General features: G+C 37.8%; 1 protein-coding gene across 1 annotated transcript in view; it reads right to left on the bottom strand.

Moving 5' to 3' along the window:
* The window catches only part of LOC125249073 (NACHT, LRR and PYD domains-containing protein 12-like), a 48,748-nt gene extending 33,614 nt beyond the window's left edge, over positions 1 to 15,134 (bottom strand). The window contains exons 1-7 of the mRNA XM_048161262.1: positions 14,993 to 15,134; positions 13,275 to 13,371; positions 12,069 to 12,182; positions 10,180 to 10,293; positions 7,051 to 8,778; positions 5,720 to 5,800; positions 7 to 180 (exon numbers count right to left, since the gene is read on the bottom strand). Of these exons, the coding sequence (XP_048017219.1) occupies positions 7 to 180; positions 5,720 to 5,800; positions 7,051 to 8,778; positions 10,180 to 10,293; positions 12,069 to 12,182; positions 13,275 to 13,371; positions 14,993 to 15,029 (2,345 nt within the window). The 5' untranslated portion in view covers positions 15,030 to 15,134. The remainder of the gene's footprint in view (positions 1 to 6; positions 181 to 5,719; positions 5,801 to 7,050; positions 8,779 to 10,179; positions 10,294 to 12,068; positions 12,183 to 13,274; positions 13,372 to 14,992) is intronic.
* Positions 15,135 to 15,524: the final 390 nt, after the last annotated feature.

The raw sequence follows: 15,524 nt of genomic DNA, 5'->3' as shown, positions 1-15,524 counted from the left end.
TCTTACCTCAGTGTCTCCAGTTTACAGTGAGGATTCTCCAGTACAACAGAGAGTAGCTTCACTCCTGAGTATCCTAGTTTATTTCCAGTCAGATCCAGATATCTCAGGTGTGAGGGGCTTGATCTCAGAGCTGAAGCCAGAGCAGCACAACCTTCATCTGTGATACCACAATCCCTCAACCTGTAGAGAAAAATGACACACTCTTCACTCTCTCCGTAGCCCATATATGCTTTGAAGATTACTAATAAAGCATCTCTGTGTGATATAATGTAGCTAATATTCATCTAATCATGTTCACAATATCAGTGTTATAGATGGAGACAGATACTGAGAAAAGATAAATTTAATCAATATAAATGTGAATTAAATGTTTCCTCTTCAGTTATCAGAAATTAATATTCTTAATTTTGCTCATCTTTCTGCACATCTTTTTTCATCATCATGTTTATTGTTAGTGTTTATTTGTTTGTGTATTATTTTTTATTCCATTAGTTTAGTTTTGTTCTGTGCAAATAAGTCTCCAACAAAGTTGTTGTGTGAGCAGTGGTCATGTTTTTTCTCTCAATCTGTTACATTATTTTGTGAAACTGAAAAAGAAATACAAAAATGCTTAATTAAATTTAAACAAAATATAATAACTCATTATACAATGTTGTTGTATGTCTGCATAGCAGATATCTTTGTTCTATTATTGAGGTCTAAAGAGGGCATCAAGGCACGGCCTGTTTCCTGAGATACCTTCATCTGATTGATTTTTGAAGGCAGCATAGATGTATCCTTCGCTGCCTTTGATATCCCATAATCCTGTGTGTTCCATTCTGTGAAAGTTGCACTAGAAAAATAAAGATGCCGTCCTAAAGTTGCATTTGCTGTTCAGTTTGTTTGTAAATGTACATTTTTGACGAACATTTTGCACTTTTGATGTCATTTCTAGCAAGGAATTACTACTGTAGTAATTAAATATTTGTTTAGTTCTCACCAAAGCTTGCGCTAATTCGCTGTAGATCATTAAACTGTTAAGCTGCCTCAGAAGTCTGTCTGAAATCAGTTTCGTGAGGTGTCTTCATAAATGCTGCCTTTTCAGCCAATAACTTGCAAGGCAGTGTTAAAGAAGGCCCCTTACGAAACTGATTTTGGACAGACTTCTGAGGCAGCGTAACAGTTTAACAGAGGCGACAAGTCAGCTGCCCAGGTTTTCGGATGCATCCAAAGTTTTTCGAATGGTAGTTTAACTAAACCTATGGCAGACATCGCCATCTAGCGGGGAGGAAGGATTATGTTAGATATGACATAATACAGACCTTGGTGAAATATGGCCAACCTCAATCCCTACTCTGAAATGATATAATTTTACAATACATGGGACAAAAATAATGACAGTTAAGATTAGTTAAATATGATTAGTTGTCAGGAGAGAAAACAACAAAATCCATTCATAAATGAAATAACCAATGAAAAAAATGAACAATAAACGAAGATAAATAATCATAGACAGAACGGCAAAGGTTCCTAATTACAGCGTGTTTTGCAGCATTGAGAATTGTTGCCAATCAAAAAAAAAAAAAAATTTAAAAATAAAATAAAATTAATTGAGTCCAGCTGTGTTTGATTATACTGATTGGACTTGATTAGGAAAGCCACACACCTGTCTATATAAGACCTTACAGATCACAGTGCATGTCAGAGCAAATGAGAATCATGAGGTCAAAGGAACTGCCTGAAGAGCTCAGAGACAGAATTGTGGCAAGGCACAGATCTGGCCAAGGTTACAAAAAAAATTCTGCTGCACTTAAGGTTCCTAAGAGCACAGTGGCCTCCATAATCCTTAAATGGAAGATGTTTGGGATGACCAGAACCCTTCCTAGAGCTGGCCGTCCGGCCAAACTGAGCTATCGGGGGAGAAGAGCCTTGGTGAGAGAGGTAAAGAAGAACCCAAAGATCACTGTGGCTGAGCTCCAGAGATGCAGTCGGGAGATGGGAGAAAGTTGTAGAAAGTCAACCATCACTGCAGCCCTCCACCAGTCGGGGCTTTATGGCAGAGTGACCCGACGGAAGACACTCCTCAGTGCAAGACACATGAAAGCCCGCCTGAAGGACTTCAAGATGGTGAGAAATAAGATTCTCTGGTCTGATGAGACCAAGATAGAACTTTTTGGCCTTAATTCTAAGCGGTATGTGTGGAGAAAACCAGGCACTGCTCATCACCTGTCCAATACAGTCCCAACAGTGAAGCATGGTGGTGGCAGCATCATGCTGTGGGGTGTTTTTCAGCTGCAGGGACAGGACGACTGGTTGCAATCGAGGGAAAGATGAATGCGGCCAAGTACAGGGATATCCTGGATGAAAACCTTCTCCAGAGTGCTCAGGACCTCAGACTGGGCCGAAGGTTTACCTTCCAACAAGACAATGACCCTAAGCACACAGCTAAAATAACGAAGGAGTGGCTTCACAACTACTACGTGACTGTTCTTGAATGGCCCAGCCAGAGCCCTGACTTAAACCCAATTGAGCATCTCTGGAGAGACCTAAAAATGGCTGTCCACCAACGTTTACCATCCAACCTGACAGAACTGGAGAGGATCTGCAAGGAGGAAAGGCAGAGGATCCCCAAATCCAGGTGTGAAAAACTTGTTGCATCTTTCCCAAAAAGACTCATAGCTGTATTAGATCAAAAGGCTGCTTCTACTAAATACTGAGCAAAGGGTCTGAATTCTTAGAACATTAATGAGGAAAAAAAATGAATTTAAATGATTTTAGCAAATGGCTGCAATATAACAGTGAAAAATTTAAGGGGGTCTGAATACTTTCCGTACCCACTGTATATATATATATATATATATATATATATATATATATATATATATATATATATATATACAGTGGGTACGGAAAGTATTCAGACCCCCTTAAATTTTTCACTCTTTGTTATATTGCAGCCATTTGCTAAAATCATTTAAGTTCATTTTTTTTCCTCATTAATGTACACACAGCACCCCATATTGACAGAAAAACACAGAATTGTTGACATTTTTGCAGATTTATTAAAAAAGAAAAACTGAAATATCACATGGTCCCAAGTATTCAGACCCTTTGCTCAGTATTTAATAGAAGCACCCTTTTGATCTAATACAGCCATGAGTCTTTTTGGGAAAGATGCAACAAGTTTTTCACACCTGGATTTGGGGATCATCTGCCATTCCTCCTTGCAGATCCTCTCCAGTTCTGTCAGGTTGGATGGTAAACGTTGGTGGACAGCCATTTTTAGGTCTCTCCAGAGATGCTCAATTGGGTTTAAGTCAGGGCTCTGGCTGGGCCATTCAAGAACAGTCACGGAGTTGTTGTGAAGCCACTCCTTCGTTATTTTAGCTGTGTGCTTAGGGTCATTGTCTTGTTGGAAGGTAAACCTTCGGCCCAGTCTGAGGTCCTGAGCACTCTGGAGAAGGTTTTCGTCCAGGATATCTCTGTACTTGGCCGCATTCATCTTTCCCTCGATTGCAACCAGTCGTCCTGTCCCTGCAGCTGAAAAACACCCCACAGCATGATGCCACCACCATGCTTCACTTTTGGGACTGTATTGGACAGGTGATGAGCAGTGCCTGGTTTTCTCCACACATACTGCTTAGAATTAAGGCCAAAAAGTTCTATCTTGGTCTCATCAGACCAGAGAATCTTATTTCTCACCATCTTGGCAAACTCCATGCGGGCTTTCATGTGTCTTGCACTGAGGAGAGGCTTCCGTCGGGCCACTCTGCCATAAAGCCCCAACTGGTGGAGGGCTGCAGTGATGGTTGACTTTCTACAATTTTCTCCAATCTCCCGACTGCATCTCTGGAGCTCAGCCACAGTGATCTTTGGGTTCTTCTTTACCTCTCTCACCAAGGCTCTTCTCCCCCGATAGCTTAGTTTGGCCGGACGGCCAGCTCTCGGAAGGGTTCTGGTCGTCCCAAACATCTTCCATTTAAGGATTATGGAGGCCACTGTGCTCTTAGGAACCTTAAGTGCAGCAGAAATGTTTTTGTAACCTTGGCCAGATCTGTGCCTTGCCACAATTCTGTCTCTGAGCTCTTCAGGCAGTTCCTTTGACCTCATGATTCTCATTTGCTCTGACATGCACTGTGAGCTGTAAGGTCTTATATAGACAGGTGTGTGGCTTTCCTAATCAAGTCCAATCAGTATAATTAAACACAGCTGGACTCAAATGAAGGTGTAGAACCATCTCAAGGATGATCAGAAGAAATGGACAGCACCTGAGTTAAATATATGAGTGTCACAGCAAAGGGTCTGAATACTTAGGACCATGTGATATTTCAGTTTTTCTTTTTTAATAAATCTGCAAAAATGTCAACAATTCTGTGTTTTTCTGTCAATATGGGGTGCTGTGTGTACATTAATGAGGGAAAAAATGAACTTAAATGATTTTAGCAAATGGCTGCAATATAACAAAGAGTGAAAAATTTAAGGGGGTCTGAATACTTTCCATACCCACTGTATATATATATATATATATATATATACACTAGGGGTGTAACGGTACACAAAACTCACGGTTCGGTACGTACCTCGGTTTTGAAGTCACGGTTCGGTACAGTTTTCGGTACAGCAGGTGGAGAGAAAACTAAACATAAAATTGCTTTTTTTTATTATTAAACAGAGGTTTACTGAACAAATTGTGTTTTTGTCTTTAAATATATTAAATTAAATTAAAACTAAAAGTTTCTTAAGGATAAAAAAAATGATCTCTGCTAATGCTATAAACTATGTAGGGAGCCCTAACTTGAAAGAAGCCCAAACTATTAGCCTAAATTCAATTGCTTTTTATTTTTAGATAAAATAATCAACACTCAAATAACAAATTGTATGCAAACCTGTAAGCTGCACCTAAGGCAGTTTTTGCATTAACTTCTAAATGTTTTTACTCCAATTCGTTGTTGAAATATAATCATTTCTACACAGTGGCTGTTATTTTAACATCAGATTTATTTAAACATAAATTAAATAGCCTAATCAGGATATCACTAAAAGGTTAAGTAGAATAATGAATATATTGGCTAATACAGTGCATATATTAAGCGAAAGAGTTCATTTCTCTCGCGAACTAACAAGCTGTGAACACTGAATGGCTTTTCTGAGGTAAATGCATCATGACATATTGTTGAATACGGAAGCTTTCATTGATGTCTTTCCACCGTTGAAACACTGAATGAGCGATTACATGAGATATGACCGTTTCAGTAAGTTGTACTGAATCTTGCAACATACCTTCAGATGTTCTTTCATGTTTATTCTGTAACTAGTATTAAGGAGGAAGAGATGAACACATTCACTTGCGCTCCGCGCTCGCGCTGCCGGTTGAACTGAGGCGCCTGTACAGTGATCTGTCACCCCACATCAAAGCACGTCAAAATGGCATTTTCTGTTTAAACTTCATGATTTCGTGGACAGAATTTGAAGGATGACACTTAACAAAGTAACAAAACGCAGAGCTTATTGCGGTTATTGGTGGTGAATATTGGTTGCAATGTAATGCTTCGGTACACACGTGCACCGTACCGAAAGCCCTGTACCGAAACGGTTCGGTACAAATACGTGTACCGTTAGACCCCTAATATACACACACACATATACACTCATATTTTTTTATTAAACCATTAATTTATAATGTTTAAGTAAGAAATGTTATAATGTTTTAACCATGATGATTGTTCTCAGTGTTACTTACACAGCTGATCTAGTTGCTGTAACCACAGGCAGCAGCTTCTGAAGAACTTCATCTGCTGTATTTTGTGCTTTCAGGGTGTCACTATTTGAAAAAAAAAAGTTCATTACTAATGCTAATAATGCTAATAATAATAATAATAATAATAATAATAATAATAATAGGGGTGACCCTGAATAGTCAACAATTCAATGCTTCGATAGGAGGAGCCTGATTCGACTACCAATCTCACAGTCGAATCTTCGCAGGGGTGTTATGAAACGAGATATGGGGGCGCTCAATATCTTGGCGGCAGGGATTAAATCTTTAACAATGTCTGGGATAATATCTGTGTGGAATTGGATACACTTTGAAATGGTAAAAAAATAATACAAAAAAGTAAGATGCAAATTGTGCCAATAGCTCATGTCCTATCACTCAACAACGACAAACACTGTGGCGCACTTCTGTCGGCCAACGTTAACGAGCTGACTAGCGCACTATTTGAAAAGACTCAAACGGACACAGGCAGATCCCCTAAAAGACTGGATGTTTTTCGATCAGTTAGGCTACAAGTGATTTCAAATCATTTCAGCCAGTTCTAATTTGATTTTTGGATGCTGTGAACATGTTTAGCTAAAATTACTGCCACTCCAGTTCAGCGTTTATTGTCTCTGCAGTTTAAAAGACAAAGCTGACAATTCTGGCTATATTTTTGTTATTTTAATAATTTCTTTAACTTTAATTTATTTATTGATCACTCAGGGTTATCTAATTTAACTATTTGTGGCTTGTGTTTTGAATATTTGTTCCCCTGCACTTTAGGCATTTTGCACACATGACTATTTAGTTTTTTCATTATTTTTATTTATTAGAACGGTATATTCTGTTCTAATTCAATTCCCTAAATTAATTTTTGATTGTTTTTCGGTGCATCAATGTTGCGCTGTAGACTAGTTAAAGCTTGCTTGCACTGGCAATTTGCCGATTTAATTTGCCAAGTGAAAAGCATACCTATCTGCAGTTATATATATTTTTAAGTTTATTGATCCAAAATGTTTTTATTAATTTTCTTCTATATCCTTGTGTGGTGTTCTATACATTGTGGCTGTAAATGTTTATCCACATTGCCTTTCATTTAAATTTAAAAAAGATAAAAAGGCAGTTCATCTATCACTTGACAGGCAGATTTGGTCGCTTTATTAGAAAGTTGTTTATATGTGCTGTGTGTGAAAGAAAATAAAAGTTGTCTTAACGGGCACAGTTGAGCACACAAGCCTTTCAAAGTAGCCTATACTCCTTTTGGCCTTGAGTGCGGAAAGTGTTTAGACTGTAATGTACTCAGTGTTACTTACTGATCATATCCAGCTCCAATTAAGCCCCTCAGGTTAAACTCATGCATTGTCCGTTCCGAGGTCAACAACACAAAAACTAAAGCTGACCACTGAGATGAGGAGAGTTTCACATTACGTAATCCTCTACGTCTCATACGAGGTTGAGCTTCGTTCACTAGTGAAAGATCACCCAGCTCATTCAGACAGTGAAAAAGATTGATGAATTTATCTGGAGAGGGATTCTCACTGATCTTTTCTTTAATATAGTCAACTGTTTGCTCATTGTTGTGAGAGCCGTTTCCTGTCTGTGTCTTTAGTTCTTGTAAGAGACTCTGATTAGACTCCACTGACAGACCCAGAAGGAAACGAAGGAAAAGGTCCAGATGCCCATTTTTACTGTCTAAAGCCTCATCCACAGCTCTCTGATGGAAATCAGATAGTGAAACTTTGTCTCCATTAGTTGGTTTGATAATTTGGTCAAACACATTTATGTTCTTGTTTATGAAGGAGAGATGCACATATAGAGCTGCTAGATGTTCCTGAATGCTCAGATGAACAAAGCAGAAGACTTTCCCCTGATGCAAGCCCAACTCCTCTCTGAAGATCTGAGTGCACAATCCTGAGTACACTGATGCTTCGGTCACATCAATGCCACACTCTCTCAGGTCTTCCTCATAGAAGATCAGGTTTCCTTTCACAAGCTGCTGATAAGCCAATTTCCCCAGTTTGACAATCATGTCTTCATCTTTCACTTTCTTCTCATAGTCCTTGTCATGTTTGATGTTGGTCTGAAGGATCAGGAAGTGTGTGTACATTTGAGTGAGAGTCTTGGGAATCTCTCCACTCTCTGCTTCACTCAACATCTTCTCTAGAACAGTGGCTGAGATCCAGCAGAACACTGGGATGTGACACATAATAAAGAGGCTCTTTGATGACTCCAGGTGTGAGATGATCCTGTCAGCCAGACTCTGACAACTGATTCTCTTCCAAAAGTATTTCTCCTTCTGTCGGTCACTGAAGCCTCGTACCTCTGTCACTCGATGGACACACTCAGAGGGGACGAGATCAGCTGCTGCTGGTCTGGAGGTGATCCAGATGAGAGCAGAGGGAAGCAGATTCCCCACAATGAGGTTCATCAGCAGCTCGTCCACTGAGGCTGATTCAGTCACATCACACAACCTCACATCGCTCTGAAAATCCAGAGACAGACGACACTCATCCAGACCATCAAAGATGAACAACACTTTATATTTGTCACTGGATATTTCCATTTCTTTTGTTTCAGGGAAAAAGACATGAAGAAGATCTGAAAGACTGAGTGTTTTGTCCTTCATCAAGTTGAGCTCTCTGAAAGGAAGTGGAAATATGAGCTGGACGTCCTGATTCTCTTTTCCTTCAGCCCAGTCCAGGATGAACTTCTGCACAGAGACTGTTTTTCCAATGCCAGCGATTCCCTTTGTCAGCACAGTTCTGATGGGTTTGTCTTGTCCAGGTAAAGGTCTAAAGATGCCACTGCATTTGATTGGTGTGTCCTCTGTTTCTGTTCTCCTGGACTGTGTCTCAATCTGTCTCACCTCATGCTCATTACTGATCTCTCCACTTTCACTCTCTGTGATGTAGAGCTCTGTGTAGATCTCATTCAGGAGTGTTGGGTTTCCCTGCTTTGATATTCCCTCATACAAACACTCAAACTTCTTTCTCAGATTTGATCTCAATGTGTTGAGGACTTCAGCAGGTTTAGAGTCATGGCTGTAAGATTAAAATATCAGATTATTACACAAGTTAATGTAAAGTAAATAGCCATAAATCACAAAATTGATTGTTTTATTGCTGTATTATAGGACATTATTAGGTTTTTCTGATAAGTTTAAATTATTAATCATGTGTTTGAGTGATGTGTGATGTCCATTGCAGCACCTAAAATTAAACAACAACAACAACAAAAAGTCCTACATTTTACCTGAAACCATTTTTTTTTATATCTGGTCTGGATAGAAGATTTGACCTTAAATCAGAATGAAGAGGGTACAAGGGCAATGGTAATCATTAATAGACTAAAACAAGGGTGGTGAACTCCAGTCCTGGAGAGCCTCAGTCCTGCAGAGTTTAGCTCCAACCCTGATAAAAACTCACATGCCTATAGCTTTCTAGCAACCCTTCAGGACTTGATTAGCTTGTTCAAGTGTGTTTGATTAGGGTTGGAGCTGAACTTAGCCATCCCTGGACTAAAACTTGCAGGATTTGAACTTAGAATTGTTTGGCTCAAATCCAGATCATTACATTGCTGTATATTAATAACAATTTAATTAAAAATCATATACTATAAGCAGGGGTGCACATAAGTGGTACGCAGGTATGCATGCGTGGTAAAAATAAACGATTTGCACCAGAAAACATGGAGGGAAGCGCTTTTGAGTGCCAACATTTTAGAAGACACGTTCACAAGGACACGTTTACTTACTGGAGTAGGATTTTTCTCTATCTCTGGTAAGATAGCAATCATGATGATAAGTATGTTCTTTAATTATTATGTGTGCAAGGAATCGCAGTTAATCCGTGATCCGTACGGATAAAGTCCAACGGTTCAGCACGCATGTGATTCGCAGATTAACTGCTAAATTTAACCATCAAAGAGTGAAAGTTTATCACTTGGACGTGTTTTGTCTCGCCAATTAACACATTCAAACGATTTTAAAAGCGGAATAAGAGGCGAAAATCGGGACTCGCGAGCTGTTATTGGTTACCCCCGAAACGCGTGCACGCAGATAGAGAGAGAGAGAGAGAGAGAGAGGCAGTCAGACAGCACTCGAATACCGAATGAATTCCTCTTTCGCAGACATACACACACAATTATGTCAAAATACCTGTCTCGGCAAGTATTCTCTCAGTTATGTTATAAGTGAACAGGTGAGAAAGAAAACAAACTTTGAGTAAAATAAAACAAACAAAAAAAATCATTATCATCATCTACCATGTTCGAGAGAAAAGAAGATAGTGAGGAGAGTAGTCAGGAGGAAAGTGATGAGGACAGCTTTTAGGTTAAGTGTGTCGCGTAAAGTTTGAGTACCAAGTATCTCCAGGTGCTCCCTTGAGAACCAGACCAAAAAAGTTATGTGACTATAAGCATATATTTTATAGAAAAAGATATACCTGAGATCAGGCTGTGTGTTTCCACTCTTAAACTTTAGTGGCGGATCCATAGACCTGTTACTCTTCATAGACACACAGCTGGACTCTGGGTTTGAGCTCTTCTGCTGGACTGAACTATAACAGAATAGATTCAGTTGAATCCTTTAGATTACTGTGTTCATTCTTTAATGTTAGTTTCAAAACAAAAACACAGGCAATTTTTTTTTTTCTGTAAACTGTTTCTTTGAGCTGTGTATGTGAAGGGGGACCAAAAACTGTGTTCTTTTTCTGTTATGTAATACAATATTTAAAACTGATATTACATTTAGTTGAATACATCTTTGCATTTTAACTAGATATTTTCTTGCAGAGTTTCACACAGCTCATTTTATGGTAGAACAGGGGTGTCCAAACCTGCTCCTAGAGGGCAACTGTCCTGCAGAGTTTAACTCCAACCCTGATCAAATACACCTGAAAAATCTAACCAAAGTCTTCAAGGTTACTTAGAAAATTATAAGTTGTATCATAAATCACATTATATGATGATTAGGGATGGAGCTAAACCTTGCAGTACAGTGGACCTCAAGGGCTAGTTTCCCACCTGAGGTTGAGGCCCAGGATACATTGCCTTATTTAGGTACAAAAAAAAAAAGCCAAAGTCATACATATTTCTGTGATTTATTTCATGCAAAAAAAAAAAAAATGTAATATGCAAAATGTGCTGCATGTATGACACGTCTAAGTGTTCTGAAATTGAGGCATATACATTTTTTGTATTTTTTCACTGCTGAACTAAAAAATACAATAAATGTATATGCCTCAATTTTATTGTAGGCTACCTACTTTTTTTGTACCTAAATAAGGCAATGTATCCTGGTGGATACAACTCATAAAATCCAAACTATATCAGATATTTAAAAAATTCCATTAAATAACAGTATGTTTTACTTAAGTCCAGATCATATAAAAAGTGATATGAAATGATTTTTTGATGATCATTTTCTAGGCAAGGCAACTTTTATTTGTATAGCACATTTCATACACAATGGTAATTCAAAGTGCTTTACATAAAGGAGAACAATACAAATAGAACATAAGAAATAGAAATAACAGTAAAAACAGATAATTTTGCTATCTGGATGGAAGAGCTAGGAATTTTTAGGGAGTTTTTTGTTATTGTTGTCTGTCAAGAGTGGATCTAAACGGATCTTCTTTCTTCCTAAAGAAAACATGTATGACTGATGTTTCTTCCTCCTTTCTTCTACTCTTGCCTGTTTTAGGGTTAAGGTCCTGAGTGTAACTATTTTGTGTTACTAGTGTAAAATAGATTTATTAAAGGAAATGCGGGTGAAATAGTAAAATTCCAATAAAAATACACACCTGTGCCAAAATGTATGCAGTTGGCATTAACACAGGCAAAATAATCAAAAATACAAAAACAAAACTGAAAAAGACTGAAAAATGTTGCACAAGGACGCACAAGAGTTAAAGACCCAAATACTAATGTGTTGCATTTCCTTTTAGTGTTAGTGTGTCTTAAAGTAGTCAAGTAGAGTTTTGCACACATGATGATGTTTGTTGGATTTATGTTCACAAATTGAGGTCACTGGTTCGGTCAGATTCCTACTACTGTGCCCAGAATATCAATCTGATCAATATTAATTGTTACTGTTTATGGACAAAACAGTGATAATTTAATACAACTGACAGATAGTTGTATGGAGAGATTCAGTGGATGAATACATTGATTAATTATCTGAAATCAATTCCTTCAAGGTTCCTTGAATTGATAAACATTCCCAAATGAATCAAGTAATTAGTACTAACTAACCATTTGAGCTAAACCTTTCATATATTCTAATACAAAAATCTAATACTATAATCTTTTATAGAAATGTTATTCTGAGTACCTGAGATCAGGCTGTTTGTCTCCACTCTTAAGCTTTGGTGGCGGATCCATAGACTGGTTACTCTTCACAGACACACAGCTGGACTCTGGGTTTGAGCTCTTCTGCTGGACTGAACTGTAACAGAGAACACATTCAGTTTAATCCTTTAGATTACTGTGTTCATTCTGTATGATAGGAACTACATTAAAGGTGCCATCGAACGTTTTTTCACAAGATGTAATATAAGTCTAAGGTGTCCCATGAATGTGTCTGTGAAGTTTCAGCTCAAAATACCCCATAGATTTTTTTTAATTAATTTTTTTAACTGCCTATTTTGGGGCATCATTAGAAATGCACCGATTCAGGCTGCGGCCCCTTTAATTCCTCACACTCCCCGCCCACGGAGCTCGCGACTGCCTTAAACAGCATAAACAAAGTTCACACAGCTAATATAACCCTCAAAATGGATCTTTACAAAGTGTTCGTCATGCATGCATCAGATCATGTGAGTATGGTATTTATTTGGATGTTTACATTTGATTCTGAATGAGTTTGTTGGTGCTCCGTGGCTAAAGCTAAAATTACACACTGTTGGAGAGATTTATAAAGAATGAAGTTGTGTTTATACATTATACAGACTGCAAGTGTTTAATAATGAAAATAGCGACGGCTCTCGTCTCCGTGAATACAGTAAGAAACGATGGTAACTTTAACCACATTTAACAGTACATTAGCAACATGCTAACGAAACATTTAGAAAGACAATTTACAAATATCACTAAAAATATCATGTTATCATGGATCATGTCAGTTATTATTGCTCCATCTGCCATTTTTCGCTGTTGTTCTTGCTTGCTTACCTAGTCTGTTGATTCAGCTGTGCACAGATCCAGACGTTAATACTGGCTGCCCTTGTCTAATGCCTTGAACATGAGCTGGCATATGCAAATATTGGGGGCGTACATATAAATGATCCTGACTGTTATGTAACAGTCTGTGTTATGTTGAGATCTGCGTGTTTTACTGAAGTCTTTTAAACAAATGAGATTTAAATAAGGAGGAGGAAACAATGGTGTTTGAGACTCACTGTATGTCATTTCCATGTACTGAACTCTTGTTATTCAACTATGCCGAGGTAAATTCAATTTTCCATTCGATGGCACCTTTAATAAAAAAATTATCTTTTTATGTGATGTAACAATATTTAACAGTGTTTGTTGAAAGTACCTGCATCCTGGAGAAAAATCTCCATCTCTGGATCCTTGTGAATCAGCCATGATGAAGCTGCAGGAGAATCTGATGAGTTTGATCTCCTCCAATGACTCTGAATGAACAAAACATTCAGATACTAAATGAAACGATTAAATTAATTTAACAACCTTCATAATTTAACTGAACATATCTTGAGAGTGGGAGAAAAAGGATCATGTGACTGTGTAAACTCAAGCTCAGTCATACTGAAGAATCACAGACATCACCAAACACAAAAGAAACCTTGAAATGTGAAAGAAACCCTTTATTAAAGATTTTATATCAAACAATCACTTAAAATGTCCTGCAGAGATTCATATTAATGTGAGGAAAACACCACACACACTCACCTCGATCAAACTTTTACAAGATACAGCTTCTCAAATCCTCCAGCTTTAACATCGTAAAGATACACGGAAATTCCTGCTTAAACTCTGATAAACGTTTCTATTAAACACTTGATGCTGTTTTTCCGTATCATATTTTACCTGCTTAAAATGGCGACATGAGAACTTTAACTTTCTAGTGACGAGAGAGACGTAAACAGAGACTGAACGACTTTTTTGTTAAAAAATTTAAGAAATGTATATGATCGAGTACATCATGAATCCATCTTCCAACCTGTGTTTTTGTCTTATCCCGAATCACGACGATAGGTACACCTATAATAAGTTATTCAGACTATTTCAAAGCGCTCCGGCTACAATGTAGAGTTGTGACGTTCGCGAACGAACCGATTCTTTTGAACGGCTCATAAACATGAACGATGGGAGCCGAGTCGCGGCTGGAGGGGAGCCGTTCTTTCTGTCGTTCTTTTTTCCTATGCGTGTTTCACACAGATGCACACAAATGAGCTCCTCCGCGAGACAGAACAGTTATAGGGGGAGGGGCGCACCCAGCGCAGATATTAGTTATTAGTTGTGCACGCATCCTTCACGTGAGTACTCCAGTGGAAAAAAACCCTGCGTTCCTCTGTCATTGGGTAGGAGCGGAAGTTGAAGGGGCTGATGTCCTATTTGCAAAGTTTACAGTAGTAATAGTATGTAGTATGTAGACATTTCCATTTTATTTATTCTAATTTTATCTACTTTAAATATTTTTTGTTTTCTATCAAAATGTTCTTGTGTGATAACAATGTTCTTGTGTGGAAGTGTTTGTAGTAAAAGCTGTTTTGCACAGAAATTCATTGCAGCTGGCTTTGTTTTTGATGTTTATTTGTGAGTAGGTATTGTATGAATAACAAAACACACACACACACACACACACACACACTTTGTACTAAAGGTAAATCCAAAATAGTGATGTCACTCTCTAAGCAGAGGGATTTGTGCAACCCTATGGAATATAGTCCACACATGACAAATGAGGTAATAATCAATATTTCAGAATAATTCAAACTCAGATATTGGTGTGTGATATCCGAGTTTTAATTATTTGACTACAAATCTCACCTCATCATTCCTCCCAGTGATTATTTACAGGATAAACTGAGATGCCCCCAAGCTGGCTTCTTAAAACTGACTAAATATTTAAAAAGAGCCAAAAGAGCCGTTCTTTTGAACGGCTCTTTGAAAGGAACGGATCGCGAAGATCCGGATCCCCTCAAAGAGCCATAAATCCCATCACTACTACAATGTTCTTCCGCATGTAGTTTGTTTATTAACCTCTAAAGCGCCAAAAGTTAAATAGTATACCTTTAGAAAGATCTTCATCTGTGTTCCGAAGATACATTAATGTCTTACGGGTTTGGAATCTGGTTGAGTAATTAATGACATAAGTTTCATTTTTGGCTGAACTAACCCTTAAAACTTAAAACTCTAATGAACTTTCTTGTTCTCGTTCTTGAAGATGCTTTCCTGTGTAATGACAGTCACGTGAAGTAGAAGAGGGATTGTTCCTGATCCCTGAGAGTTTGACCAACATCCTCCTCTTCATTCATATAGCCTACAGTATGAATCATGTACACTAATGGTCACCCTTTTATTTGTTAAACACAATCCATTAAATAAACACTTTCATTTTAGAGAAAACAACAAATTAATAAAAATATAAATTATAAGCTTTGACAAAGAAAATATTAAACTAAGTGAGTGCATAATTCTGCAGCATAAGCAATTTATGAAAAAAACTTTCTTGCAGAGTAATTTTATAAAATCTGAAAATGTTAATAAAAACAAATTAGGCCACTATTTGTATTCTTATAACATATATAAATGTATTCATACT

This window comes from Megalobrama amblycephala, linkage group LG16 (assembly GCF_018812025.1).
Source record: "Megalobrama amblycephala isolate DHTTF-2021 linkage group LG16, ASM1881202v1, whole genome shotgun sequence".
NCBI classification, from domain to species: domain Eukaryota; kingdom Metazoa; phylum Chordata; class Actinopteri; order Cypriniformes; family Xenocyprididae; genus Megalobrama; species Megalobrama amblycephala.
This window is presented reverse-complemented; position numbering and strand designations above follow the sequence as displayed.